This window comes from Phocoena phocoena, chromosome 13, assembly GCF_963924675.1.
Source record: "Phocoena phocoena chromosome 13, mPhoPho1.1, whole genome shotgun sequence".
Lineage (NCBI taxonomy): Eukaryota > Metazoa > Chordata > Mammalia > Artiodactyla > Phocoenidae > Phocoena > Phocoena phocoena.
Window position 1 is genome coordinate 39,089,437 of NC_089231.1, and position 27,585 is coordinate 39,117,021.

At 36.4% G+C, this 27,585-nt stretch overlaps 2 protein-coding genes across 4 annotated transcripts in view; one reads left to right on the forward strand and one right to left on the reverse strand.

Moving 5' to 3' along the window:
• KIAA1328 (KIAA1328 ortholog) overlaps positions 1 to 25,859 on the reverse strand; it is a 380,212-nt gene extending 354,353 nt beyond the window's left edge. For both annotated transcript variants that reach the window (XM_065890102.1, XM_065890101.1), the window contains exons 1-4: positions 25,802 to 25,859; positions 19,700 to 19,735; positions 18,843 to 18,985; positions 11,093 to 11,187 (exon numbers count right to left, since the gene is read on the reverse strand). In XM_065890102.1, the coding sequence (XP_065746174.1) occupies positions 11,093 to 11,187; positions 18,843 to 18,985; positions 19,700 to 19,735; positions 25,802 to 25,859 (332 nt within the window). The remainder of the gene's footprint in view (positions 1 to 11,092; positions 11,188 to 18,842; positions 18,986 to 19,699; positions 19,736 to 25,801) is intronic.
• A 405-nt stretch (positions 25,860 to 26,264) lies between these two features.
• TPGS2 (tubulin polyglutamylase complex subunit 2) overlaps positions 26,265 to 27,585 on the forward strand; it is a 55,555-nt gene continuing 54,234 nt past the window's right edge. For both annotated transcript variants that reach the window (XM_065890018.1, XM_065890019.1), the window contains exon 1: positions 26,265 to 26,346. In XM_065890018.1, coding sequence (XP_065746090.1) covers positions 26,265 to 26,346 — 82 coding nt within the window. The remainder of the gene's footprint in view (positions 26,347 to 27,585) is intronic.

The window sequence follows — 27,585 nt, forward strand, 5'->3', positions numbered from 1 at the left end:
GATCTGCACAGTAGCTGAAATTCTTAAGCATACTATACTTGAATATGACATAGGAATACGTAAGATCTCCTAAATCTTCCAACACTTTCCCCGTTTGGTTTGACCTTTATCACAACCGAAACAACCTCCATTCTTTATGCCTAATTTTTACTGAAAAAACATGAATGAAAACAACTTTCAAAACTTTAGCCTCCTAATAACCCTCTATTAATACATTTTCATTATTCTCTATTTATTCAAAAGTATATTAGTTTTAAAAAAGCAATGTACCAGGCAAGGTAGGCAGAACACAAAAGAATCAGTTTTGGTCTTATTTTATATGACACGAGTTGGAAAGCAAAGTATATAAATATAAAACAATGTGTTTCTTCAAGAATAAGAAAATACATCTAAATGTCCTTTACGCAAAGAGAAAACTTTTTTCTCTTCTAAACTGAACACTGAGCTTTCATTTCCTATTTCTCTTCTTCATTTTCAACTTTCCTTTTTCTTCCTGAACAATTAAGTCCTAAAACCATGACACAGGGCAGAGTCAGAATCAGAGTGACATCAAGAGGTGCACAGAAGGTCTGCCCAGTGGGATGTCACAGGCCAAGCTAGTTGAGGGCATCAACAAGTGAGGGTAATCCAGCACGGGCAGCAGAGCCTCAACGAGATGAGAAGAGCATCCATGTGGAGGGGTAGCCCAGCATGGGTGTAAGAGCCGAAGTATTTGAGGTGGGTATCCTTGCAAGAGGATGGGAGTGATCCAGCATCGAAATTCAGAGCCCCAGTATGGTGAAGAGGGGTCTATGCAGGGGTTGGGAGTGGGTGCTGGTGTAGAGTAGTCTACAAAAAGTAAAGAGAGCATCCACACAGTGTTAACCTGAAGCAGGTTATCACAGACCAAGGAGGATGAAAAGGACACACACTCAGAGGGCAGCCCAGTGAGTAGTATCAGAGCCCAGGCAGAGTGAGAAGGGTCAATCTCAAGAAGGGGCAAGCTGGTGAAATGTCAGAGCCAAGATGAAGAAGGAGGGCATCCACACAAGGGAGAGGACCAGCATGTGGAGGTCAGAGCCAGAGAAAGGTAAGGAGGACATAACTGCAAAGGGGTGGCTTGGTGTAGGGTGTCAAAGCCTAATCAGAGAAACGAGGAGAGGACATCCAAGGAGTGGAGACATCTCAACATGCAGAGTCAGAACCAGAGTGCAGTGAAGAGGACATTCAGGCAGAGTATGGCCTGGGTTGGTGTGCTGGAATGTGAGCAGTGAGAAAAGGCATCCTTGAGGGAAACTGGTGGACGGTAATGGGGAGTTCAGGCTCCAGCAGGATGAGGTGGCTTCTGTGCAGGAGAGGGAGTAGAGGCAGAGATGGAGGATTAGTTACATACGGAATGATCAAACAAAAAAAGGAAATATATTAAAGATAATATAAACCAGGTTTTTCAATGTAAACTGGAAGAATTACAATTATAAACATTTTCTTCAAGCACTCATGAACACTCATCAAGGTCAACCATATCTTGGGCCATGAGAAAAACCTCAAAAAAATTTTGAAATTGTTCTCTTAGCATAAGAGAACCAAACTAGAAATCGATAACAGAAAGACAAGGGGAAAACCTCCAAATGCTTGGAAATTATACAGTGCAGTTCTAAATAATCCATGGGTCAAAGAGGAAGTCTCAAAGGAAATATTTTTTAAAAATACATAGAAGTAAATGAAATGAAAATACAAAAAAATCAAAACATGTGAGATGCACTGAAAGTAGTAATGAGAGGGACTAAATAGTTATATCAAAAAAAGAATAGTCTCAAGTTCCTGTTTTAATAAACTAGAAAAATAAATATAAAATAAGAAGAAGGAATATAATAACAAACATAAGAGCAAAAATCAATGAAACTAAAAACAGGAAAAATAGAGAAAAATATCAATGAAAGAAAAAGCTGGTTCTTTGAAAAAAAAATCTCTAAAACTGGCAAGCCTAGCAAGACTGACAAAAATAAAAGAGTGAAAGTACAAATAATATCACAAATGAAGCACTATAGACCCTTAAGTCATTATAAAGATAATAAGAGAATACTATGAACAACTTTATGTTGACATAAATTAGAAGAAATGGAACAATTCTCAAAAGTCACAAATTCCCAAAACTCAACCAAGACAAAATAGACAACTTATCTTATAACCATTAAACAAATTGAAATTGTAATTAAAAAGCTCTTCAGAAAGAAATATCTAGGCCCAGATGGTTTCACTGGAGAATTCTATTAAATATATAAAGAAGAACTAACACCAATTTTATACAATTTCTTCCGGAAAACAGAAAAGGAGAGAACACTTCCTAACTCACTTTATAAAGATGGTACTAAAAGCAGACTAAGGCAATAAAAAAAGAGAAAACTACTGTCTAATACCTCTCACAAACTTTGATGTAAAAATTCCAAACAGGGAGTCCCTGGCAGTCCAGTGGTTAGGACTCACCGCTTTCACTGCTGGGCCAAGATTTGATCCCTGGTTGGGGAACTAAGATCCCGCAAGATGCGTGGCATGGCCAAAAAATAAATACATAAATAAATAAGTAAAATAAAAAAATTAAAATTCTAAACAAAATACTATAAAAGCAAGTCCAGCAATGTAGAAAAACAATTATAACAAGTGAGATTTATTACAGGTATGTAAGGCATGTCCAACATTTAAAAATCAATTAAGATAACCCACCAAATAAATAGCTAAAGAAAACTCATATGATATAGAGGCAGAAAAATGTATTTTACAAAACCTTGCATGGAATCATAACAAAAACTCAGCATAGAGAGAAAGTTCCTCAACTTTCAAAAGAGTATCTACAAAAAATCTACAGCTAACATCATACTTGATGATAGATTGAATGCTTTCCTCATAAAATCAAGAACATAGTAAACATATCCTCTCTCAACACTCCTATTCACATAGCACTGGGAGTCCTAGCCAGGACCATAAGAAATAAAAAGCATACACATTCAAAAAAAAGTAATAAAACCGTCCCTATCTACAAATGACATAATTGTCATTGCCCCAAAGAATCAACAGTAAAACCTCTAGAACTAGTGAGTTCAGCAATGCTCCAGGAATCAAGATAAACACAGAAATTTCATCACATTTCAAACAGCAAACAAACATGAAACGACAAACGTGAAAACCAAAATTTAAAACACAATACATTTATAATTGCTCCAAAGAAAATTAAATACTTAGACATAACTGTGAGAAAACATGTACAGGATTTATATCCTGAAAATTATAAAATGCTGATGAAAGAAATCAAATAGCTAAATAAATGGAGAGTCTTGCCATATTCATAAATTGGAAGACTCAACAGAGTAAACATGTCAATTTTTCCCAAAACTGATCTATAGTTTTAATGTAATAGCTATTAAAATACCAGCAAAGTTTTTTTAATAGACATTGACAATCTTCTAAAGTTATCATGGAAAGGCACAGGACTAGAAGAGCTACAATAATTTTGAAAAAGAATAAAATGGGAGGAATCATTCTATCCAATATTAAGGCTTACTATATAGCTACAGCAATTAAGACAGTTGGCAGAAGGATAGAGACATAGATCAATGGATTAGAAAAGAGAACTGAGAAAGAGACATATGCAAATATGTCCAACTGATGAGAAAGAGACATATGCAAATATGTCCAACTGATTTCTGACAAAAGTATAAAAAAGATTTCAACAAATGGCACTGGAGCAATTGGACACAGTAGGCAAAAAAAAAGGAAGCTCAACCTAAACCTCACACCTTATACAAAAATTATTGCAAAATGGATCATGCACTTAATAAAAAACATAAAACTATAAAACTTCCAGAAAAAAAAAGGAGAAAATCTTCAGGTACTAAGGCTAGGCAAAGAGTTCTTAGACTTGACAATAAAAGCATGGTCTGTAAAAGGAAAAAACTGATAAACTAGACCTAGTTAAAATTAAAAACATTTGCTCTATGAAAGACCCTACGAAAGGGATGAAAAGACAACCTACAGACTAGGAAGAAGTATTTGCAAACTACATATCCAACAAAGGCTCTCTATATAGGACATATGAAGAACTCTCAAAATTCATCAATAAAAAAACCAAATATTACACAGGAAATGGGCAAAAAGGATGAACAGACATTTCTCTGAAGAAGATGGCAAATAAGCACATGAAGCAATGTCCAACATCAATATCCATTAGAAAAATGCAAATTAAAACCACAATTAGGTCTTCCCTGATGGCGCAGTGGTTGGGGGTCCGCCTGCCGATGCAGGGGACGTGGGTTCGTGCCCCAGTCCGGGAGGATACCACATGCCGTGGAGCGGCTGGGCTCGTGCGCCATGGCCACTGAGCCTGCTCTCCGGAGCCTGTGCTCACCTATCCAAATGGCTACAAGACAAAATAATTATAACAAACGTTGGCAAGAATGCAGAGGATGTAGATCTTTCTTGCATTGTTGGTGGGAATGTAAAATGGTAAACCTCCTTGAAAACAGTTCAGCAGTTTCTGACAAAACTATATATGCATTTATGACACAATATTCCAAGGAAATGAAAATGTTACGCTCACACAAAAATCTATACATTGAATATTCACAGCCTTTTCATTTCTAACAGTCTGAAGCTGAAAACAATCCTTTAACAGGTGAATGGTTAAAGAAAATGTAGTACACCCATACCATGGAATACTATTCAGCAATAAAAGGAACAAACTATTGATACATTCAACAACTTGGATGGATCTAAAAAGTACTATGTTGAGTGGGAAAAAAAGCTAATATCAAAAGGTTACATACTGTATGATTCCATTTATATACCATTCTTGAAATGACAAAATTATAGAGACGGAGAGTGGATCAGTGGTTGCTAGGGATTAGGGAAGGAGAAAGCAGTACAAAGGAAAATAGCTATGTTTATAAAAGGACAGCATGAGTGACTCTTGTAACAAAACTGTTTTGTATCTTGATTGTGGTGATGGTACACAAATCTACATATGTGATAAAACTGCACAGAACTAAATATACACACAAATAAGTACATGTGAAATCTATACAAGGTTGATGAATTCTATCAATATCAATTTTCTGGTTGTGATATTGCACTACAGTTAATCAAAATGCTGCCATTGGTGAAAACTGGGTAAAGGGGACACGGACTATCTCTCTGTATTATTTCTTACCACTGCAGATGAATCTATAATTACCTCAAAACAAAGTGTTTTTTTTTTTTTAAATGTACCACTGTGCTACTCCATTTTTATTTCTGTGAGTCCTGGATTAGAATAAAATAAAATGTCCATGAGTCTGGTAATGATAAAAACAAATGGGACAAATGGATTTCCACATGCAAAAGAACTAAGTTGAACCACTACCTCTTACCATACACAAAAATTAAACCAAAATGAACCAAAGACCTGAATAAAGAGCTAAAACCATAAAACTCATAGAAGAAAACATAGGGTTAAATCTTCATGATCTTTGATATGGCAGTAGTTTCTTAGATATGTCACCAAAAGCACAATCAACAGGAGAAAAATTAGAAAATTTAGACTTCATCAATAGTAAAATCCTTTATGCTTCAAAGGACACAATCAAGAAAGTGAAAAAACAACGTACATAATGAGAGGTTATTTGTAAATCATGTATCTTTTAGTGGTCTAAAATCTAGAATATGAAAAAAATCTGGAATATGTAAAACTATTACAACAACAACAACAAGACAAACAACCCAATTAAAAAATGGGCAAAGGACTTGAATAGACACTTCTCCAAAGAAGACTTACAAATGTTGACATCATTAGCCACTAGGAAAATGACAATCAAAACCACAAGTAGATACCACTTCATACTTACTAGGATGGCTATTATCAAAAAAATGAAATACAACAGGTGTTGGTGAGGATATAGAAACATTGGAATCCTTGTACACTGTTAGGGGGAATATAAAGTGGTTCAGCTGCTGTAGGAACGATTGGTAGCTCCCCAAAAAGTTCAACATAGAACAACCTAAGACCTAGTAATTCCACTCCTGGGTATATAGCCAAAATAACTGAAACAGGTGTTCAAACAAAAACCTGCACATGAATATTCATAGCAGCACTACAGTCAAAAGGTAGAAACCCAAATGTCTATAAACGAATGAATGGAGAAACAAAATGTGATGTATCCACACAATGGGGTATTTTTCAGCCGACCTTGAAAACATTACGCTAAGTGAAAGAAATCAGACACAAGAGGCCACATATTGTATGATTCCAGTTAAATGAAATATCGAGAGTTAGCAAAACAATCCAGACAGAAAACTGATTAGCTATTGTCAGGGGTTAGGTGGAAAGGAAGAATGGGCAGCAACTGCTTAATGGGTACAGTTTCCTTTGGGGTGAAAATGTTCTGGAACTTAAAAGTGATGGTTATGCAAAACTGTTAGTGTACTGAATGTCACGACGGGTCAATTGTATGTTATATGTATTTTACCACATTATGGTAAAAAACAATGATTTGACATATATATAAGGTTCTAGAATAGTAAAATTTGCAGACAGAGAAAGTAGAATGGTGACTGCCAGGGGCTGCCAAAGGGAGGAATGGGGAGCTTTAATGGGCACACAGAGTTTTCGTTTTGCAAGATGAAAAGGGTTCGGGAGACTGGTTGAATAACAACGTGAATACATTTAACACTACTGAACTGTAGACTTAAAAATTGGTTAAGATGGTAAAATTTATGTTATGTGTATTTTACCATAATTAAAACATAAAGTTAAAAAATACATAATGACATTTCATGAAAACTACAAGCATTTCTCATGTTACAAAAATCTCTAATAAAATATTAGCAAATCAAACTCAGTAATAGATGGAAAAACAAAACCAAAAACCACCATGACCAAATGAGGCTTAGGCCAGGAAGGCAAGGTAAATTAAGCATTCAAAAACCAATCAACATATTTTACCAGAGTATAACAGAGAAAAAAAACATATTATCAGCACAGTAAATGAAGAAAAATCATTTGACAAAATTCTACTCCTATTTATGACTTAAGAAAAAAAAAAAGCCTCACCAAACTAGGGACAAAAATAAATATCCTCAACCTGATAAAGAACATCTACAAAAAACCTATAGCTTACATTGTGCTTAATAGTTAAAGATTTAAGATAACAAAAAGAAGGCAAAGATGTCCACCCTCGTCACTTTCATTCAACATTGTCCTGCAGGTTCTAGCCAATGCCAAAGGGCAAGAAAAAGAAACAAAGAATCTATAGATTGTAAAGATAAAATAAAACTGTTTTTATCTGTAGATGACATAATCCTGTATGTGGAAAATCCAAAGTACTCAGGCAAAAAAAAACTACTATAACAAGTGAATTTTAAGAAGTTGATGGATACCAAGTCAATGTTAAAAAATCAGTTCTGTTTTTTTTCAAATTAGAAATGAAATAAAATTTAAAAGTAAGTGTACAGTATAATATAAAATTAAAATTACACCATTTATAATAGTATCAAAAAACATAAAATACTTAAGGATAAATACAACAAAATATGAGCATATTTTACGCCCTGTACCCCTGAAAACTACAAATCATGCAGAAAAAAAGTGAAAGAAAATCTAAAAAAATAATGGAGAGATATTCATAGATTGGAAGATTCAGTGCATGTTAATTTTCCTCATTTTGATCTGTAAATTCAATATACCCCAAACAAAATTCCAGGAGGCAATGTTCTTTTAGGAACTAATAAGCTGACTCTAAAATTTAGTGGAATGCAAAGGACCTCAAAGAGCCAAAACAATTTTCAAAAAGAACAAAAAATCAATAGGATTTACCTGATTTCAAGACTTACTATTAATATGACAGTAATCAAGTTACTATGGTATTGGCATCAGGGCAACATATAGGTCAATGGAATGAAATAAAGTGCCCAGAAATAGGCCATGCATATATGGTCAACTGATTTTTGACAAGGAGGCGGAGGTTAATTCTGCAGAAAAGATATAGTCTTTTCTAACATAGGAAAAAATCTTTGCTACTGTGGGATGGGCAAGATTTCTTAGATGGAACACTAAAAACATCAACCATAAAAGAAAAAACTGATGAAGTGAACTTCATCAAAAGAAAAAAAAATTGCTTTTCAAAAGAAAATATTAAGAGCATTAAAAGCAAGCTGCAGGCTGGGAGGAAAAAACAAATATTTGAAAACTTACATCCAGAATATATAAAGAACTCTAATACTTCAATGTCAAGAAGGAAGGGGGTGAGTGCAAAAAAAAAAAAAAAAAAAAACAGGCAAAAGATTTGAACAGACACTTAACAAAAGACTGGCCAATCATTGGGGAAATGCAAAGAAATGATAATACCAAGAGTTAATGAATATGCGGAATGATGGAACCCTCGTAAGTTCCTAGCGGGAGTGTGAAATAGCACAACTACATTGGGAAACAGTGTGGCAGTTTTTTTATAAAGTTAAATATACACTTAACGTATAACTGAGTAATTCCACTCCTAAGTATTTACAGAAGAAAAATAAAACATCATAGCCACACAAAGACTTGTACATGAATGTTAAAGTAACACCATTCATAAAAGGCAAATACTGGAACAACCCAAATGTCCATTAATAGATGAATAGATAAACAAATTAAGGTACAGGCATACAATGGAATACCACTCAATGATAAAAAATGCATTACTCCTATACAAAACAAGTTTTTAAAAGTCTCAAAAACACTATGCTCCAAAATAAATCAGATACTAAAGGACAAATATTATATGATTCTACTTATATGAGGTATCTAGAATAGCCAAATTCATGAAGCACATAGAACAGTGGTTACCAGGGAATAGGCAGTGGGGAGAGTGAGGAGTTATTTAATGGGGACAGAGTTTCAGCGATGAAAAAGTTCTGGGAATGGATGGCAGAAACGGTCACACAGCAACACGAATGTACTTAATATCACTGAACTGTACACTTAAAAACAGTTAAGATGGTAAATTTTATGTTATGTATATTTTACCACACACCAAAAATCATTTTGCTGAGGGAAAAAAGCCAGACAGAAAAAAGTACATACTGTTGGGCCATTTATACTGGTGTGTCAGAACATAAAAAACTAAGCAGTAATAATAGAAATCACATTAATGGCTGCCAGGGAAGGAGGATAGAGGAGGGGACTGACTGTAAAAGTTCTCAGTGTAACTTTCTGGAGTAATCTTACATTTGTCAAAACTCAGTGAAATATATAATTAAAATGGGTACATATTATCGTATATAAATTGCCTTTCCATATATTATATTTTAAAATAAATGAATAAGTTTGAGGAGGGAATGAAATGCAACAGAGTAGAAAACAGTACTATAGATATTATAGACTCTTTTCTAGGAATGAGGTTATGTTGTAGTACAAAGAAGGTAGTAGCTAGAGGGAAATATCTGGTCAAAGGAGTATATACTTTATTTCTCAAGGTGAAAGAGAAATGACCGTCAAGAGGAAACCAGTTATTTGAAATCAGGTTGAAAATTCAGAGGTAAAAGAACATGAAGGCTAGAAATGTTTTGTTGCCAGTGTTTGAAGTACATGGAATTCTCTCTACTTTCCCACTAGCACAAAACTGTCTTGAAAAAAAAACACAGTTTGGCAAGTATGAGTAGAAAAACATAGACTGAAATATCCAGCAGAGGAAACTTAGCAAATTCAAGGAACCAAGAATACATTATTCCCATATACCTGTATGTTAATAGTTAATATAGTAATATCAGGGGTTTTTAGCAGTCAAATTTGTACTAATATTAACCTTGTACTAACACAATGACCTTCTACCAAGAATTGAGCACTTTGCTAGAAAGCAGAAGTTTACTGAAACCGAAACAATATACTCTAAGATGTCAAGTACTCTCTAAGCCTGGTAGCTGAAAATGTATCAGTCAGGACAATAATGGCAATTCAGGACCAGTATGTATGAAGTCAAACTAATTGTAATTGCTTTAAGGACATCCACATCCGTCTTCGTGGTAAAAAGCCTTGTGAGATGATCATAAATTAAATATTTAACAATTAAATATTTTCCCAATACAAAAAACACTACTTGAGATCATGAAAACTCTACTTCAGGGAACAGAACAGTCAAAGGATTCTAGTGAAAGAGGTTACTGCTTATCTCAGGTGGCATATCAAATTCAGACTAAGGCATGTACTTTGAAAGCTCAGACCTTGTAACCTAAGCCCCCAAAACATCACTGCTTGTCATCTTTTATACCTGTGATTCTATGATTTAATAAGGTAATTTTTAACTTCGGTCTTTCTAGAAAAGCCTCTACAAACATTCTTTTAAGGTCTCAAAATGAAACACTTCATGTAGCTATCTTTAATTAAAAATAGAGAAAGAAGAAAAAGACCTACTATTTCCAAACATGCAATTCAATGATAAAAATAAATATAATTTTATCAGTTTTTAGGTATGGCCTTCCCCTAAACTTAACTTTTATAATTTATATTAACACATTCCTCTATAAGCATCTTCATTTATTATTTAAGACCCCAAAACTTGACATGTATATTAACAAAAAATTATACAAAGTAAATATTCTTCATATACATCATTAATAAACTGGAATAGTACATCCAAACAGCTAAGAACTCTCATTCTCAAAATTTAAAATCCCTTACTTGAAAGTATCAGAAGTTAGCAAAATGACAACTAGTATTCTTGTGAAAGATGACAATAAAATGAATGTTCTTTTCTGTTTCAGATACTAAAGCAAAACCAAAGTGCTATGCCTCTGATTACAATATCAACCTACATCAATAGCAGAGCTAAGTTTCAAAATGTTGCCTCTTGATAAATGACTGCTGCAGATATTTCCATGAAACAATTTGGGAAATTAAACCAGAAAACATAACTGGAGAGTGTTTCTTTTCCATTTTACGTTTTTTTCTACTTTTCTTTTTGGCACCACAGGATACCTTTTATTCTAAAAGTCACTGCTCCCATAAGATCAATGACACAATGACACAATGACATGAGAACATATTTGTAATTTTCTATTTTCAAAAAACCACTCTCTCATATAGTAATGCATTTCATATAAGGTTTTGTCTCACCTGGCCAGTTCTTTAATTAAGTTTGCAATGCGCCTTTTGTCTTCAAGACATAAATCCTTCAATGATGCACTCTTTATTCCTCCCCTGCAGAAATTCTTAAAAAAAAAAAAAAATCCTTCTGATCAACTTTCACAAAAAACAATTTTTAAGACTTTTTGAGAAATTTCTTAAAATAAGCACAAGAGATGAAATTTCTTGGATCTCTTTTATCTGGTAAAATAGAACACTATTTACCCATTTCATTTAAACCTACTGTGAACTCAACACAGGCTAAGGAACTATCTGTCCACCAGGGGACATCTGAAATTTACACAGAAAAGCACACAGAAAGAACTCTTAGGCGGAAATGTGCCTGCTTAAGTGTTAGGGAGTATTAAGGAAACAACTTTCCCTTGATGAATGTCACAGAAACAAACACCTAATGGAAGATACTGAGAATCTTTCCTACACCATAGCCCCACGGCTGCTTAAAGATGTACTAAGGCTGGCAGCAGAAGCACCAGTTCTAAGCTCTCAATATATCCAAAGGCTCATTCCAAAGGGTATTAGACCAAAGAGTAATAGTAATAATAGATAACATTATACCTAGTATTATTAGGAATATTCTAAGTATTTTATACTTATCCATTTAATTTTCACAACGTTATTAGGTAGGTATTATTCCTATTCTACGAGGAGGTTACATATCTTGCCTAGGAATATAGAAGTTAGGTAGCAAAATCAAGACTCAAGCATTGATTCCAGAGTCTATGTTCTTACCCACTGTACTATCCCATCTCTTGTGCTATAAAAAGTTCTCCTAGTTATTGAACATCAAAGGGGGGCTTTAAAGCCATGAAACCTAGGGATTCACAAGGGAACTGGAGGTAACATGTAAAAGGAACATGTTAAAAAAAAAAAGAATCCTTGGCATTTGCATAACCACGAAGTAGGTTAGTCCAATTACTTCAGGTGGCCAAGAATAATCCAAGACCCCTAAAATGAATCCTGGAATTACTGCTACCCAAATATGGAAAAGACAGGGGAGAAAAAGGAAATGAGAAAGAGGATATGGTAAAAAAAAAAAAAAAAAAAAAATTAAATGGGTTTGGCTTTAGATATTAGATATGGTCACTTTAAGATGCCAGGAGGATATTCATGTGGAAATGTTTAGTCAGGAAGTTAGAAATGTGGGTCTGGCTCTCAAGTCAGAGTTTTAAAGATTTAAAACTCAGCCATATGTTATTATTGATAATGTTTAGATTTTTATTATTTTCTTTACACTTTTCTATGTTGTAAAATTTTCCTTAAAGTTAAGAAAAAAATATTAGTTTTTAAAAATCATCTCCTAACCGAAGAAAATAAATTAAAATTGGTTTTTGAAAAGACAAGAGGAGAATCAGAAGCATACGACACTGTGGGAGAAAAAAGTTTCAAGAAGAATGCGGGGTTAATGGTGCTAATGATCAAAAAAGTTGAACAGAATATAAAAAGAAGTCACTGGATTTGGCAATGTGAAAAATTGCTGAAAACCCTTTAAAAGAAATTTCAGTAAACAAAAAAGAGAAACCCTTGCACACAGGCAAGAACTTCAGCAGCACTGTGTTTAGGCAAAAACCTGAAAACACAAATGTTTGTCAACCAGAGTTAAACTGTGGTATATTTATACAATGGAATTCTGTAGCTACTGGTTGTTACGCTGTTGATATTCATCTTCAAACCCATCCCCCACGCTCTGTTTTGTGATGCTGAGGCTGAGACTCTGGAAACTTCATTTCTTCTTTGCCACAACGTTCTGTTAAACTCTGCCAACAGGAAGAACCAGAGGCTCTTAGAGGAAGAAAGGACACATTCCTTTCTCTTTGCTTCCTGTTTCTATCAGTGCCACCCCTGTCAGAGATCTTTACCCTGGCAAGAACAGCTGATTCCAGTTGGTAGTTCTTCTAGCCCTCATAGAACCAGCCTTTATCATATCTGCTTGGGGATAGCAATACCAGTCAGGCTGGTTTCCCATCATTGGAGGTCAAAGTTCCAGCTCTAAGTGGCTCCCCCTCCAAGCGTCTAGGTTTTAATAATTCCAACTTGTTCTGTTTTCCCAGCCCTAAAGATGGTGGTTGTTTCTTGCAGTTACTACCTACACGATAACCTAGTGTGCCCTTTTTGCTTTTCAGTTCTCCAGCACCAATTTAACAAGTCTTTATATTAAATACTCTCAGTTAAAATAACTGACTAAACCCTGACTGAAATATCAGTGAAAGGAAATGAAATCCAACTATATGCAACATAAATAAATCTCAGGAACATAATGTTGAACAAAAAAGCAAATCACACAATACGAGATCATTTATATAAAGTTTGAAATATATATATAAAACTAAACATTGTTTAAAAAATAAATACATGTTTAGACCATATAGGACAGGGGTTGGTAAACTATGACTGCAAGCCAAATCTGGCCCAAAGCTTGTTTTTGTAAAAAAGGTTTATTAAAACACAGCCATGGGGGACTTCCCTGGTGGCGCAGTGGTTAAGAATCTGTCTGCCAATGCAGGGGACGTGGGTTCAAGCCCTGGTCCGGGAAGATCCCACATGCTGTGGAGCAACTAAGCCCATGCACCACAACTACTGAGCCTGCGCTCTAGAGCCCGTGAGCCACAACTACTGAGCCCACGTGCCACAACTACTGAAGCCTGCGTGCCTAGAGCCCGTGCTCCACAACAAGAGAAGCCACCGCAATGAGAAGCCTGCGCACCACAACAAAGAGTAGCCCCCACTTGCCACAACTAGAGAAAGCCCGCGTGCAGCAACAAAGACCCAACAGAGCCAAAAATAAATACATTAATTAATTAAAAACAAAACAAAACACAGCCATGCACATTCTTTTATACACTGACATACATATGGCTTTTTCCACACTATAGTGGCAGACTTAGATAATTAAGACAGAAACCATGTGTCTCACAGAGGCTAAATATTTTCCATCTGGCCATTTAAAGAAAAAGTTTGTCAACCCCTGATATAGAAAAACAAAAGAATGAAAAACACAAAATTCAGGATAGAGATTACCAAAAAAGATGCTATGCTATAATAAGGGAAGGATACATCTCTACAGACAGATACTACCTCAGACTGCAAGGAAGTCTGAGACTCTTCCTAGTCAATCTTTCTTTCTTTCTCCTCTCACAGTTGCCAGACTTGTAATGAAATTTTAAGTCTCTCCTTGAATTACAATAGCATCTTGGTAATTCAATGGGGAAAAGAATGGTCCTCTTAATAAATGATACTGGACCAACAGACTATCAGTATGGAAAAATGAACTTGCTATAAAGTTTGTTGCATTTTTAAATCTCTTTAGAAGACAGTTGAAATAAAAGGAATCCAAACTGAAAAGGGGTATGTAAAACTATCTCTATTCACAGATGGCATGATCTTATATATAGAAAATTGTAAGGAATTTACCAAAAAACTATTAGATTAGAACTAATAAATGACTTTAGAAAGGTAGCAGGATAAAAAATCAACTGTGTTTCTGGACACTAGCAGTGAAAAATCCAAAAATGAAATTAAGAAGACAATTCCGTTAATAGTAGTACCAAAAAGTATAAAACACAATACTTGAAAATAAATTTAACAAAAGGAGTATAAGGCATGTACACTGAAAACTATAAAACATCACTGAAAGAAATTAAAGAAGACATAAAAATAAATAGAAAGACATTTTACACACCATATTCAAGGACTGGAAGACTTAATAGTATTAAGTTGAGAGTACTCTCCAAATGGATCTAAAGACTCAACACAACATAGGGGTGGGGGAGTAGGAAATACAAACTGTGGGGTGTAAGATAGGCTCAAGGATGTATTGTACAACACGAGGAATATAGCCAATATTTCGTAATAACTGTAAATGGAAAGTAACCTTTAAAAATTGAATTAAAAAATTTTTTAAATTAAGAAAAAAAGATTCCCAATCTAATTTATGAGATTAACATATACACAGTACTATATATATATATATATATATATATATATATATAACAGATAACCATCAAGGACCTACTGTATAGCACAGGGAACTAGACTCAATATTTTGTAATAACCTATAAGGGAAAAGAATCTGAAAAAGAAAAAATATATATACATATATATAATATATAGGTATATATACAATATATACATAAAAAACTGAATCACTGTACTGTACACCTGAAACTAACGTAACATTGTAAATCAACTATACTTGAATTAAAAACTTTTTAAAATTTTTTTAAAAAGATTCAACACAGGGCTTCCCTGGTGGCGCAGTGGTTGAGAATCTGCCTGCTAATGCAGGGGACACGGGTTCGAGCCCTAGTCTGGGAAGCTTCCACATGCCACGGAGCAACTAGGCCTGTGAGCCACAACTACTGAGCCTGTGCGCCTGGAGCCTGTGCTCCGCAACAACAGAGGCCACGACAGTGAGAGGCCTGCGCACCGCGATGAAGAGTGGCCCTCGCTTGCCACAACTAGAGAAAGCCCTCGCACAGAAACGAGGACCCAACAAAGACAAAAATAAAAATAAATAAATTAAAAGAAGGCTCAACATTAAAAAAAAAAAAAAGATTCAACACAATTGCTACTGAAATCCAAGTTGACTTTTGTGCGGAAATTGACAACTTGATTCTATAATTCTTATGGAAATGCAAAAGACCCAGAATAGCCAGAACAACCTTGAAAAGGAAGAACAAACTTGGAGTACTTACACTTCCTGATTCCAGGACTTACTGCAAAGCTACAGTATACTAAAGCAGTGTGGTATTGCAATTAAAATAGAAATATAGATCAATGGAATAGAATTGAGACTACAGAAACAAACACATTTATGATTAACAGATTTTCAACAAGGGTGGCAAGACAATCAAAGGAGAAAGAATGGTCTTTGCAACAAATGACGCTGGGACAACTGGAAATCCACATGCAAAAGAATGAAGTTGGGTCACTACCCATAGCATGTACAGAAATTACATCAAAATGGATCAAAGCCTAAATGTAATATCTAAGATTATAAAACTCCTAGATATTGGTATAAATCTTTGAGACCTTGGTTTAGTCAATGATTTCTTAGATATGACAGCAAATAAATAATTAAATAAATAAAAGGAAAACACTGATAAGTTGGACTTCATCAAAATTTAAAACTTTCAAGCTTCAAAGGACACCAATAAGAAAGTGAAAAGAGGATTTCACTTGTGGCACTGCTTAAGAATCTGCCTGCCAATGCAGGGGACACGGATTCAAGCCCTGGTCTGGGAAGATCCCACATGCCGCAGAGCAACAAAGCCCATGTGCCACAACTACTGAGCCTGCGCTCTAGAGCCAGCAAGCCACAACTACTGAAGCCCGCTTGCCTAGAGCCTGTGCTCCGTCCACAACAAGAGTAGCCCGCACAACACAACGAAGAGTAAGCCCCCATTTACCGCAACTAGAGAAAGCCCACACACAGCAGTGAAGACCCAATGCAGCCAAAAATAAAAATAAATAAATAAATAAATTTTATTTTAAAAAATAAAGAAAGTGAAAAGAAAATTCACAAAATTGGAGAAAATATCTGCAAATCATATATATGACAAGGAACTTGGAGATGGAATCTATAAAGAACTCTTACAACTCATCAATAAGAAGACAAACAACCCAATTGAAAAAGATCTGGATAGACATTTCTCCAAAGAACACATACAAATGGCCAAGAAGCACATAAAGAGATGATCATTATTGGCCATTAGGAAAAAACAAATCAAAACCACAATGAGATACCACTTCACACTCACTATGACAATTATAAATAAAAAAGATGGATATAAAGTGTTGGTGAGAATGTGGAGAATCTGGAATCCTCATACATTGCTGGTGGAACGTAAAATGGTATAGCTACTTTGGTAGTTCATCAAAAGGTTAAACACAGAATTACTATATGACCCAGAAATTCTAATTCTAGGTGTATACACAAGAAAATTGAAAACATACATCCATACAAAAACTTGTACATGAATGTTGACAGCAATATTATTGATAATAGCCAAAAACTGTAACAACCCAAATGTCCTTCAACTGGTGGTTAAACAAAATATGTATTGAGCCATAAAAAGAAATGAAGTAAAGATACATGATACAACATAGATGAAACTTGAAATCACTATACTAAATGAAAAAAGCCAGTCACAAAAGGCCACATGTTACATTATTCCAGCTATATGAAATGTCCAGGCAAATACAGAGAGACTAAAAGCAGACTAGTGGTTGCCAGGAGCTGATATGAATGGGGAATAGCTTCTGTTCATTATAAAATACACAAACCATTATATGAAAAAATACTTCCAATTTTTGATAAGAACTTGCAAATTCAACTATTCACATCCTAGTGTGAAGTGTACACACTGGGGATATAAGTAACATAGGCAGGCTTTCTGAGCTAATCACCGTTAAATCCTGTAGATAACTAAACGTAAAACAGTTGACCCTTAAACAACATGGGTTTGAACTGCACAAGTCTACTTACAAGCAGATTTTTTTCAATAAATATATTGCAAAACTTTTTGGAGATTTACAACAATTTGAATAAGCTTGCACACGAACCACAGAGCCTAAGAAATATTTTTTAAAAATTAAGAAAAAAGGTGTGTCATGAATGCGTAAAGTATATGTAAATATATATATAACATTCAAAATATGTGTTAATTGACTATTTATGTTATCAGTAAGGCTTTCATTCAACAGTAGGCTATTAGTAAAGTTTTGGGGAGCCAAAAGGTATACGCAAATATTCAACTGCCCGGAGTTCAACACCCCTAACACCCGTGTTGTTCAAGGGTCAACTGTAATTAGTAACAAACTAGACATTGAAAATTTCAATATCTGAACATAAACCAGGGACTGAAAAACATTTTTTATATAGAATTCGATAGCAAATGATTTTGGCTTTGTGAGCATTCATCTTTACAGCACCTCTGTCATTGTAATACGAAACTGGCAATAACATAACACTAAAAGACTGAGAGTGGCTGTGTTCCAGTAACACTTTACTCACAAAACAGGAAGAAGCAGATTTGGCCTACAGGTCATAGATTGCCAAACCCTGAGTTAAACTCTGGTTGCGGAGACAAAATATAACAAAAAGTAAAGTGAAATAAACCAATCAGATAGAGCATATACCAAAGGAAGGTACAGACACTATTAAAGAGGCAAAGAAAGACAAAGGAGAAATCAATGACTGAGCTATAAAAATAAATTCTTTATGATATTATTTGCCAAACGAAGGAAATAATAACAATAACAATAATAATACAGGCTAATTTTGTTTTAATAAAGCATTTTCTTATATACAAAGGTTTATCCATCATCAAGTAACAAATTCACATGAGCAAAAATCACAAAGGACACCTAATAAAAGAAAAAAATTGTCAATTTGATTTACTAACTCCACACAGATCAGGATTTAAGTCTTTGGAGACATACTAAGACAATAAATGTTTCTTAACTAAGGCTTAAAGCAAGCCTGGACATTTTGGAATAAAAATGAGTAATACACATTTTATATTCATACTAAGCAAAGCATCCTAGAATCCTCTGTATCTTTAAAAATGCTTGTAGATCATCTAATGTTCTTTCAAGGGCTCTTCTACCCTTATCTATCAGTTATTGGTCAGCACAAAAAAATGACTTACTGGTCAGCATTTATAAAGACTGGAGAATAAGGAAAAAAAAAAAAAACAGAAAAAGAAAAAAAATTACTGACCTGTTCATCTACTGAATCCCCTGCACCTTTTAAAGACTCCATGGAGACTGAAGTAGCAGTCACCCTGGAAGTCTTAAGTTTAACATCAGCTTTTGGATTCACCATCTTGTGTCTTGATCTGATATTTCCTTCTGTAGAAATTCCTAAGGATTTCCATCAAACAAGATTTCAAAATTATATCTTTTCATTCTCTTAAACCCTCCCCCCACCAACCTCTTCCTTGATATCCTCTACTTATGGCACGTGATGGGGAAGTCTCTTACTTTATAAACTTCGTTTTAAGGCTCTGTTAATAAATAATGAATCATGAAAAGATGACGTCTTGCATGCAAAGATTCAACTGAAGTATTTTTAAATGGGGATGTGAACATCCGTAAGTCACATTAAAACCAATCAACTACAACATACTATACATACCTTAACTTATTGAAAATTAAAAATCTGATTTTTCACATAATTAGGATGCCTCCAGTGGTTCAGTTTTACTACTCATCTCTTAACAACCAGTATGTAAGCTTTAAAGTCTATTACATAAACACTATATAAAGAAGTTTTCACATTTTTTTGAAATATAAAATTTAAACTATTATTTGTAATATGACAAGAAAAGAATCTCTTGCTCTTTAACACATGAAGTATTCTGTAAATTCATCAAAAGCTGACTTGCCCAGCCAGCCCCTAAAATAAGGCAGTATTTCAAACCTTAGTGGGGTCATACCAAACATTAAAAAAAAAAATTAGGTTCTGATGAACTGTTCTACATCTACTTATACCTGCAAAGTTCTCCTAATGTTTTTATTTTCTCCTAACTCTTAAGAAGCAAAGGAAGTTTACCAAATTAATGCATAAAATCATACCTGGAACATACACTACTGACTGTTCTTCATCAGAAACTATGCAGGAAGACATAAAGGAAAATACTAGAAAAGATTATCCAACATCCAAACATTGCTGTTCTGTATTTCTGTTATAATTTGTAATTTGTTTTGACCTGGGAGTTTATAACTAGCTTTTAAAATCAAAACTAGAAAGCATCATAATTAAAATAAATGTAGGAAAATTAATAATCCTTTAAAGTTAATCTTTATATATTCACAACTATCTGCTTTGTAAAAATTTTGGAAGGCCTTGTTCCATAAAAGTTTTATCCATGCTTATTCCCAAGTGAGATACACTACAAATTAGTTTCCTTTCATTTTCTTTCCTTTCATAAACAAGGAGTTAAATACTCCATTTTGCTCATCATAGGTGAATGACAAGTTATTTTAGGTATGAATTCGTAATTTCAAAGGGAGCTTTAGCTTTTAATTTTAAAGTAAGCTTTAGCATTGACATATATACAGTACCAAATGTAAAATGGATAGCTAGTGGGAAACTGCTGCATAACACAGGGAGATCAGCTCTGATGCTTTGTGAGGACCTAGAGGGGTGGGATAGGGAGGATGGGAAGAGGCTCAAGAGGGAGGGGATATGGGGATATATGTATACTTATAGCTGATTCACTTTGTTTTACAACAGAAACTAATACAACATTGTAAAGCAATTATACTCCAATAAAGATATATTAAGAAAAAAGAATTTGTAATTTCAAAGTGAGTTTCAGCTTTGAAGAACAAACACTATTTGAGGGCAAGTCAATCATGTCAACACAAAAAACATTTTTTATTCTTCTGCAGTATATTCATGAAATGTCTCAAGAAACCCTACTATTTAACAAGTTGAAGAAATTTAAGACAAAAAGAACTATTCTGAATTTCAAAAGGAGAAATTCAGAAAGGCTAGAACACTGCTATAGAAAGGGAACCAATATAATAAGAAAGTTTACTTTCCAGAAATAAAATTTTATTCAGAACTATATCTAAATCCAGGTATGTCCACCATTTGATAACCTTCTATCACACTTCCAGGAAGTAAGTGTCTAAACAATTTTTTCCAAATGATCTAGAAAATACTAAAGTTTTCTGTTACTTTATAAAACACTTTCTTTTCCAAAATTTGTAGACAAACCAATTATTAACTACTTCCTCCTGGGAAAAGGCTGGAATAAAACAGTGGATTAATAACATGTTAAAAAATCAATATATTTCAGTTCAGAATCAATTCTAGTAATGGAATCTTTTCAAGGAATGCTGATTGGAAATGCCTAGAATCCCTATGGAACACAAAGATGGTGTTTACTGTCTGAACTGCTAGGTGGTTTCTAACAGCTCTCTGCAGCACTATCACAGCTTCAAGCTTTTGGCTGATAGGGCCTCTAAAAACTTTAAATTCCCTTAGACATCAGGGATGGAGCTTAGAAAATTTTAGGAGGCACATAAGACAAGTAAACAAGCAAAAACTTAGACCCCACAAGTCCAAGGAAATTGACTGCAACTAACACTGGAGCAGAGAAAGAATTTCTAAATTCACTGACATACAATCCAAAAAAAAATCCTTACAAAATGAAATTGTGCACACTCTTTAACAGCAGATTCATTTTTTACATCCCTTGGGACTGCACACACTGCAGGTGCTCAATAAATGTTTAATCATTTGCTGTTGGAAATATACACATGGGAGAAAGTACCCAGCGGAAAAAATTCAAGATGACCCAGGACATGTTCCATACAGCAGTGTCTTCAACTAGAGTATAAAGTAGTGATGAATTTTCAGAACATTGTCCATCTCCAAGGATGACCTATGGAAAGACTGACATAACAGAGTCCTGGGAAACATACTACACTTCTCTGGATCATTCACAAAGGACCCTGCTCAACAGCTGGAAGAGACCAGCCACCGAGGACCCCACTCAGCTGCATCTTGATTTGGAAGCTCATCAAGTATTTTACACTTTCTCCTCTCTTCTCAAACCAGATGCCACCTCCCCCATCCTTACTCTAAGCTAACAACTTTGCTTCCTACTTCTTTAAGAAAAACCAACTGTAGAAGCCTTCACAAGCTTCTATTTGCAGATCACATGATACTACATATAGAAAACCCTAAAGACTCCACCAAAAAACTGTTAAAACGAATAAATAAATTCAGTTTGTTTATAAACAAAAGTTGTAGGATACAAAATCAATATATAAAAATCTATTGCATTTCTATATAAGAATAACCAACTATCAGAAAGACAAGTTAGGAAAATAATCCAATTTACAAATGCATCAAAAAAGAATAAAATATCTAGGAATAAACTTAATTAAGGAGGTGAAAGACCTATTCACTGAAAACTATAAGACACTGATAAAAGAAAATGAAGAAAACACAAATAGATATTCCATGCTTATGAATTGAAAGAATATTGTTAAAATGTCCATATAGCAATCTACAGATTCAATGCAATCTCTATCAAAATTCCAATGCCATTTTTCACAGAAATAGAACAAACAATCCTAAAATTTGTATGAAACCACCAAAGACCCCAATTAGACAAAGCAATTTTGAGAAAGAAGAATAAAGCTGGAGGTATCACACTTCCTGGTTTCAAAATATTACAAAGCTATAGTTATCAAAACAGTACAGTACTGGCATAAAAACCGACACAAAAGACCCCCATGATAGCTACACTTTTCCTGCTTTATTTTTCTCTATGGCACCTGTAATCACTGGACATATAATATTATTTTACTTATTCATGAACTCATCTCATTTCACTAAAATGTAAGCAGCAAGCGGGTGAAGATTTGTATCATTTTGTTCAATGTTGTATCACCTAAGGTCAAAGCATGCCTGGCTCATGGTAAACCATCTATGAACGAATGAAATTGATATTTATTTAATCCTATGAGGCACTGTCCAACAACTCAGTGTTATCTTTCTCTTTCTGTCCTACTCAAAATATGCACACAAAACCCACTAGCTACATCCATGCCAAATTTCTTTTCAAGTATAAAAACGCTAAATAAACAGACCTTAACAAAAGTTTTTATAAATAAGACAGAAATATTTGAAATTGCCTCCATCCAACCTATCCTTTCTACTCATTTGTAATCTATCTTCAGCTCTTTATCTTAAGAACCCAAATATTCACCTTCTTCAAATACAAAGATTCCCAACAAATATATATATTTTATGGCAAAGTCAAAGAGACACAATATATACCAAATGTATATTGGACCTCTTATTGGGTTCTATGTGCCACCTTAGTTCTACTTGGTTCATTTGGAAGTGCCTCAATAAGACAAGTACAGCAAATTATAAAGAGTCTTTAATGCCCAAGTTTCTGGAATTAAAGTAGTAATGAGAAACCCAAGGCAGAAGTGGTAGAGAGAAATAAGTATACCTACCCTAACCAGGATCTGAAGAAAATAAACTTAGTACTTCCCACTCTACCCTAACCTTATGAGTTTGAATCACTTACCAACAACATATTATTATTACTAACCACAACTATTTTCCTGACTAGTATATTATTTTAACATCAACGTAAAGTCTCTATTTTTAATTAAAAACTCAATGGCAGAGCTTATAGCTACTGCAATGTTTTGACCAGGTCCTTTACAGTTCTAACTAACATCAAGCTCATAATATTGTTAATGATAATACACTTGAGTACACTTCAGCAAATTTAGATACTGAAGAAACACTAACTTCTTTTGATATTACCAGGAGCTATAACGAAGGAGGAAAGCAGTTTATGGCCAAAGGGGCATATTCTACTTGCAGATTTAAGCCATAAATGACAACATGGCATACTCATTGTTTACACATTGGGTATAAAGACATACCTTGTGCAAAACAGCACTGCTGAATCATACTGTGCAGGAGATACATAACTCATAAGAACAACAGTATGAAAAAGGTGATATTCAGTCACAGATGATCTGTCCTCAGATGACAGAAACATCCAGGACTAGGAAATCGCTCAATCATATTTCTCTAATTGCTTAGGTGAAACACTGAAAATCTTTCAATAGTGTGAAAATAATACCAGATTATAGGTGCATAATTTTTGGTCTTTTTCTATTGAAAGTTCTAAGTATAAATGCTTTGGGGTGGTCTGAGAAGTCATCATTGTGACAAGAAAAGAGATCAAGATCAAAAGACACGTGACTAAATCAAATGATTGATAATTATTGTTATGCTTTTTAGCAAAGATTCAGTAACAAATTTATATTTGACATTGCTTTTATGTCCTATAGAGATTAAAATGAAAATATCTGAGACTGGGTATTAACTGGTCATTATGTGGAATAGGAAGGGTGATAGTGGTAACCTTGTAATTCCTTTCAAGCATCTGAATTTCTACAGAATGTAATCATCACCATTTTCCCCATATAATTTCAACTCCCCACTTTGAATGGGAAGATTAGTATTTTACATAAATGTTTAGAGTAAGGGAGAGTGTAAGAGAAAAGGAAGGCCATGTGACTTCTATATGAAATAGGGAGTAATATGACTGCACGAATAACTGAGAGTACAGGGTTGCTAAGACCAGGAGCATAGATTTAGTTTACATACCTATTAACTTAATCAGACCCACTGCAACAGACTGTCCCCCCTCCCCACGCCCCACACACATTCTATATCAGAACAATATTCTTACATATTCTGTATCAGCACAATAACATTGGTTATACAGAAAGTTAAGGAATAATAACCAAAGCCACATGGATGGTTATGAAAATGATTACACTAAAGAAGCACATTATAAGCTAATAATCTTCAAATATCTCTATCACAAAATTCTAACAATGTAATGTTTCATGAGAAAGTATGACTCATCCCAATTTCCTAACTTCCTAATTCAGCCCACTTGTTCCCAGTGTACATATTCTACTGATAGGTAAAGAAAAAAATATTTTATTTGCACAGTGCATCAGTGTGCTTTTATCCACCGTGTACACGATTTCACTTGATTCCCACCGACCTATCACACACAAGTGGTAATTATGTTTAGAAAGTGCATAACACTAAACACGGAGCAACAAGAAATGCAAAAATATCCCACTCTCCACGGCATAACACTTTAATCCTAGTAATTCAACAAGGGTAACTGATAATACAACTTTCTAAGTTTTACTGAGAGCTAAGCAGAATGTGCAAAGAATGATTCTGCCAAAGTTAAGAGCAATGCTTCCAACGATGCCATCACCAATCCTAGTAAACAGACAAAAAGACTTGCCTCTGCGGGCACAGAGGCAGAGGCACTGAATGCCTTCCTTTCAGGTAACACTCCTCTAACATGAAGCAAATTATCAGAACCAAAGATCAGCCTAGAACAGTCTACCTAACACAGGGAAAGAACCAGTTTTGTCAGACATCTCATCATAGATACTAACCTGGGAATACTACCGCAAGGATAAAAGCGCCACAGCTTCTCTACCATAAAACAACCCAAAAACTTCAGTCCTGCTAGTGGGACCCGCAATCTACATGCAAATCAACACCACTTCCAGGCCCTAAAATCTGCATCGCGTCCTATTCCATAATCATCATCACTAGATCATGTCCGCGTGAAACCAAGTCCACAATTCTCCAAAGATCTCAGTATGAAAATAAATCACCACTGACAGGCCTTCTAAGTCCAACAAGGTCCTGACTTACTCTTAACAACTCAGACTGAGGACACTCCTAAACCAAGACAAAAAGCTCTTGGACCACCCAACACCATGCACTCCTCCACAAGCTCACTCCGAATAGACTAGGCCGGCCGGAGGTCATCCCGGGCAGAGGGACCCTTCCAGCCCCAGGAGAGGCCAAGACTCTAGGCCATCTTTCCAGAGCTCACCGCCAAGGAGGGCTGGGAAACATCTGTGCCGAGTCCCCACGCCTGAACTCCAGCCTGGAGACAGTGCAGTCTCTCTGACACCTAATACCCAAGCAAGAGCATAGCCCAGCACCCGGACGGCGGCCGGACGGGACGGCCCCGCCACCAGGGTTCGCGGCAAGCTTCTCCCCTGCGCTCCGCGTCCCTCGCGACCGTTCGCCGCATCGGGGAAAGCGCCGGCGCCCCCTGCCAGGCGGGCAAAGGATACAGTCGCGGCTCCAGAACGCCGCCGCGCCGGGTCTGGAGGGGCCCGCCACGTCCGCCATCTTGAAACAACCGCCACTCGGGGCGTCCCGCCGAGGCCGTCCAACCCCGGCCTCCAGGCCCGGTCCCGATTGGCCGCACTGCGCAGAGGCCCGCCCCCGCTTACGCAGCCGGCCCCGGCGGGGCGGGAGGGTCCGGGCGGTGGAGTCGCTGTGTCCCGGCGGCGTGGCGTGGAGCCCCAGCCGGGGCGGCGGGAACGAGCGCCTCGTGGAACTGCTACTCCCAGAGCAGCCCGGGCCCCCAATCTCCTCCCAGCCGCGCTCTCAGGCTCCGAGCACTACAACTCCCGGCATGCCGTGAACTTGACGGCCGCGCCTCCCGGGCGGGGTCCGGCCCTCCCGGCCGCCCCGCTCCCCCGCCCTGTCCCAGCCGCTCCTCAGACCGCGCGCGGAGCTGGGACGCAAGCCATGGAGGAGACACCGCCCCCGCTGCTGGGCAGCAACAAGCCGCACCTGGAGAAGCTGACCTTGGGGGTCACCCGCATCCTAGGTGAGTGGGACGAGGGGGCCGTGGGGGGCCACTACGGGACGAGGGTTGTGCCGTGGAAGCACGGAGGGAAGGTAAGAGCCGGACCCTGTAGGCCAGTGGGCATCGCGGCTGTAACTTCCGTTGTTAAGGGGGAAAGTGGGGAATGGGGTGCTTGACTAGGCCGGGGAAGGGTTTGCGGAGAGTGTGTATACAGAGATGTGAAGCTCGAAGGTCGCCCCACCCGAAGTCCCACCACAGGGCCCAAGAAGGTCGGGCAAAAATGTTCAAAGGGGAGACAGCAGGCACCTGACAGTTGGGGGGTTGGCTGTCCCGAGAGGCCTTCTTGGCCTCTGGTAGCAGAGAGAGCTGGGGGAATGTTGCAGCCAACCTCTCAGGGTACCAATTCCCATGCGCCTTCCCGTACACGGTACCTGAAGTGGTCCAGAGGAATCAAGGCTGGCACCATTGAATGAATGGGTGGTTTTCCTTTACTAACCTTTAATAAGCTCTAACCTTTACTTAGTACCCACCGCTATGTTACATGCTGGGGCAACAATAAAATAAAACGAAATGAAACACAAACACAGTTCAATAATCTATATTCGCTCAGAAGTAGCACACAGGAGGAGGTGATTGACCTTACCTGGAGAGTTAAGAAATACGTCCCACGGGAGATGATGCTAAATTTTGAAAGACAAATGGGAGTTAGCCAGATAACTAAGGAGGAAGGCAATCTAAGCAGACCGGAACAGTATGCTTCAGTGCCTTCCCATCGCATTCATAATAGAATCCAAATTCTATACCATGGCCCACAAGTCTGCTATAATTTGCCCTCATCTGTCTTTCTGACGTTATTTTCACTCTGGCTTTGCCGCAGTAGCCTCCTTGTACCATTAGCACACTAAGCTTATTCCCACTTAAAGGCTTTTGCGATTTACTAGACCTTGCATCTGGAATTCTCTTCCTGTCAATGTCTGTCTCCGACTTCATTCAGATCTCTGATTAAATACCATGAGCTCAGAGAAGCCTTTCCTGAATATAGTCTTAATAACACCCTTCCCTATTACTCTGTTCCCTTAACCCACTTTTATTTTTATCCTCACGGCTTTGTCACTACTTGAAATTATATATTTTACTTGAAATTATATATTTATTTGGTTGGTTTTTTTGTCTGTCTTTTCTTCTGTAGTAGAAGTCCATGAGAATAGGAACTTTGTATTGCTCTTCCCTGTATTCCCCAGTGCCTAAGACAGTAAATGA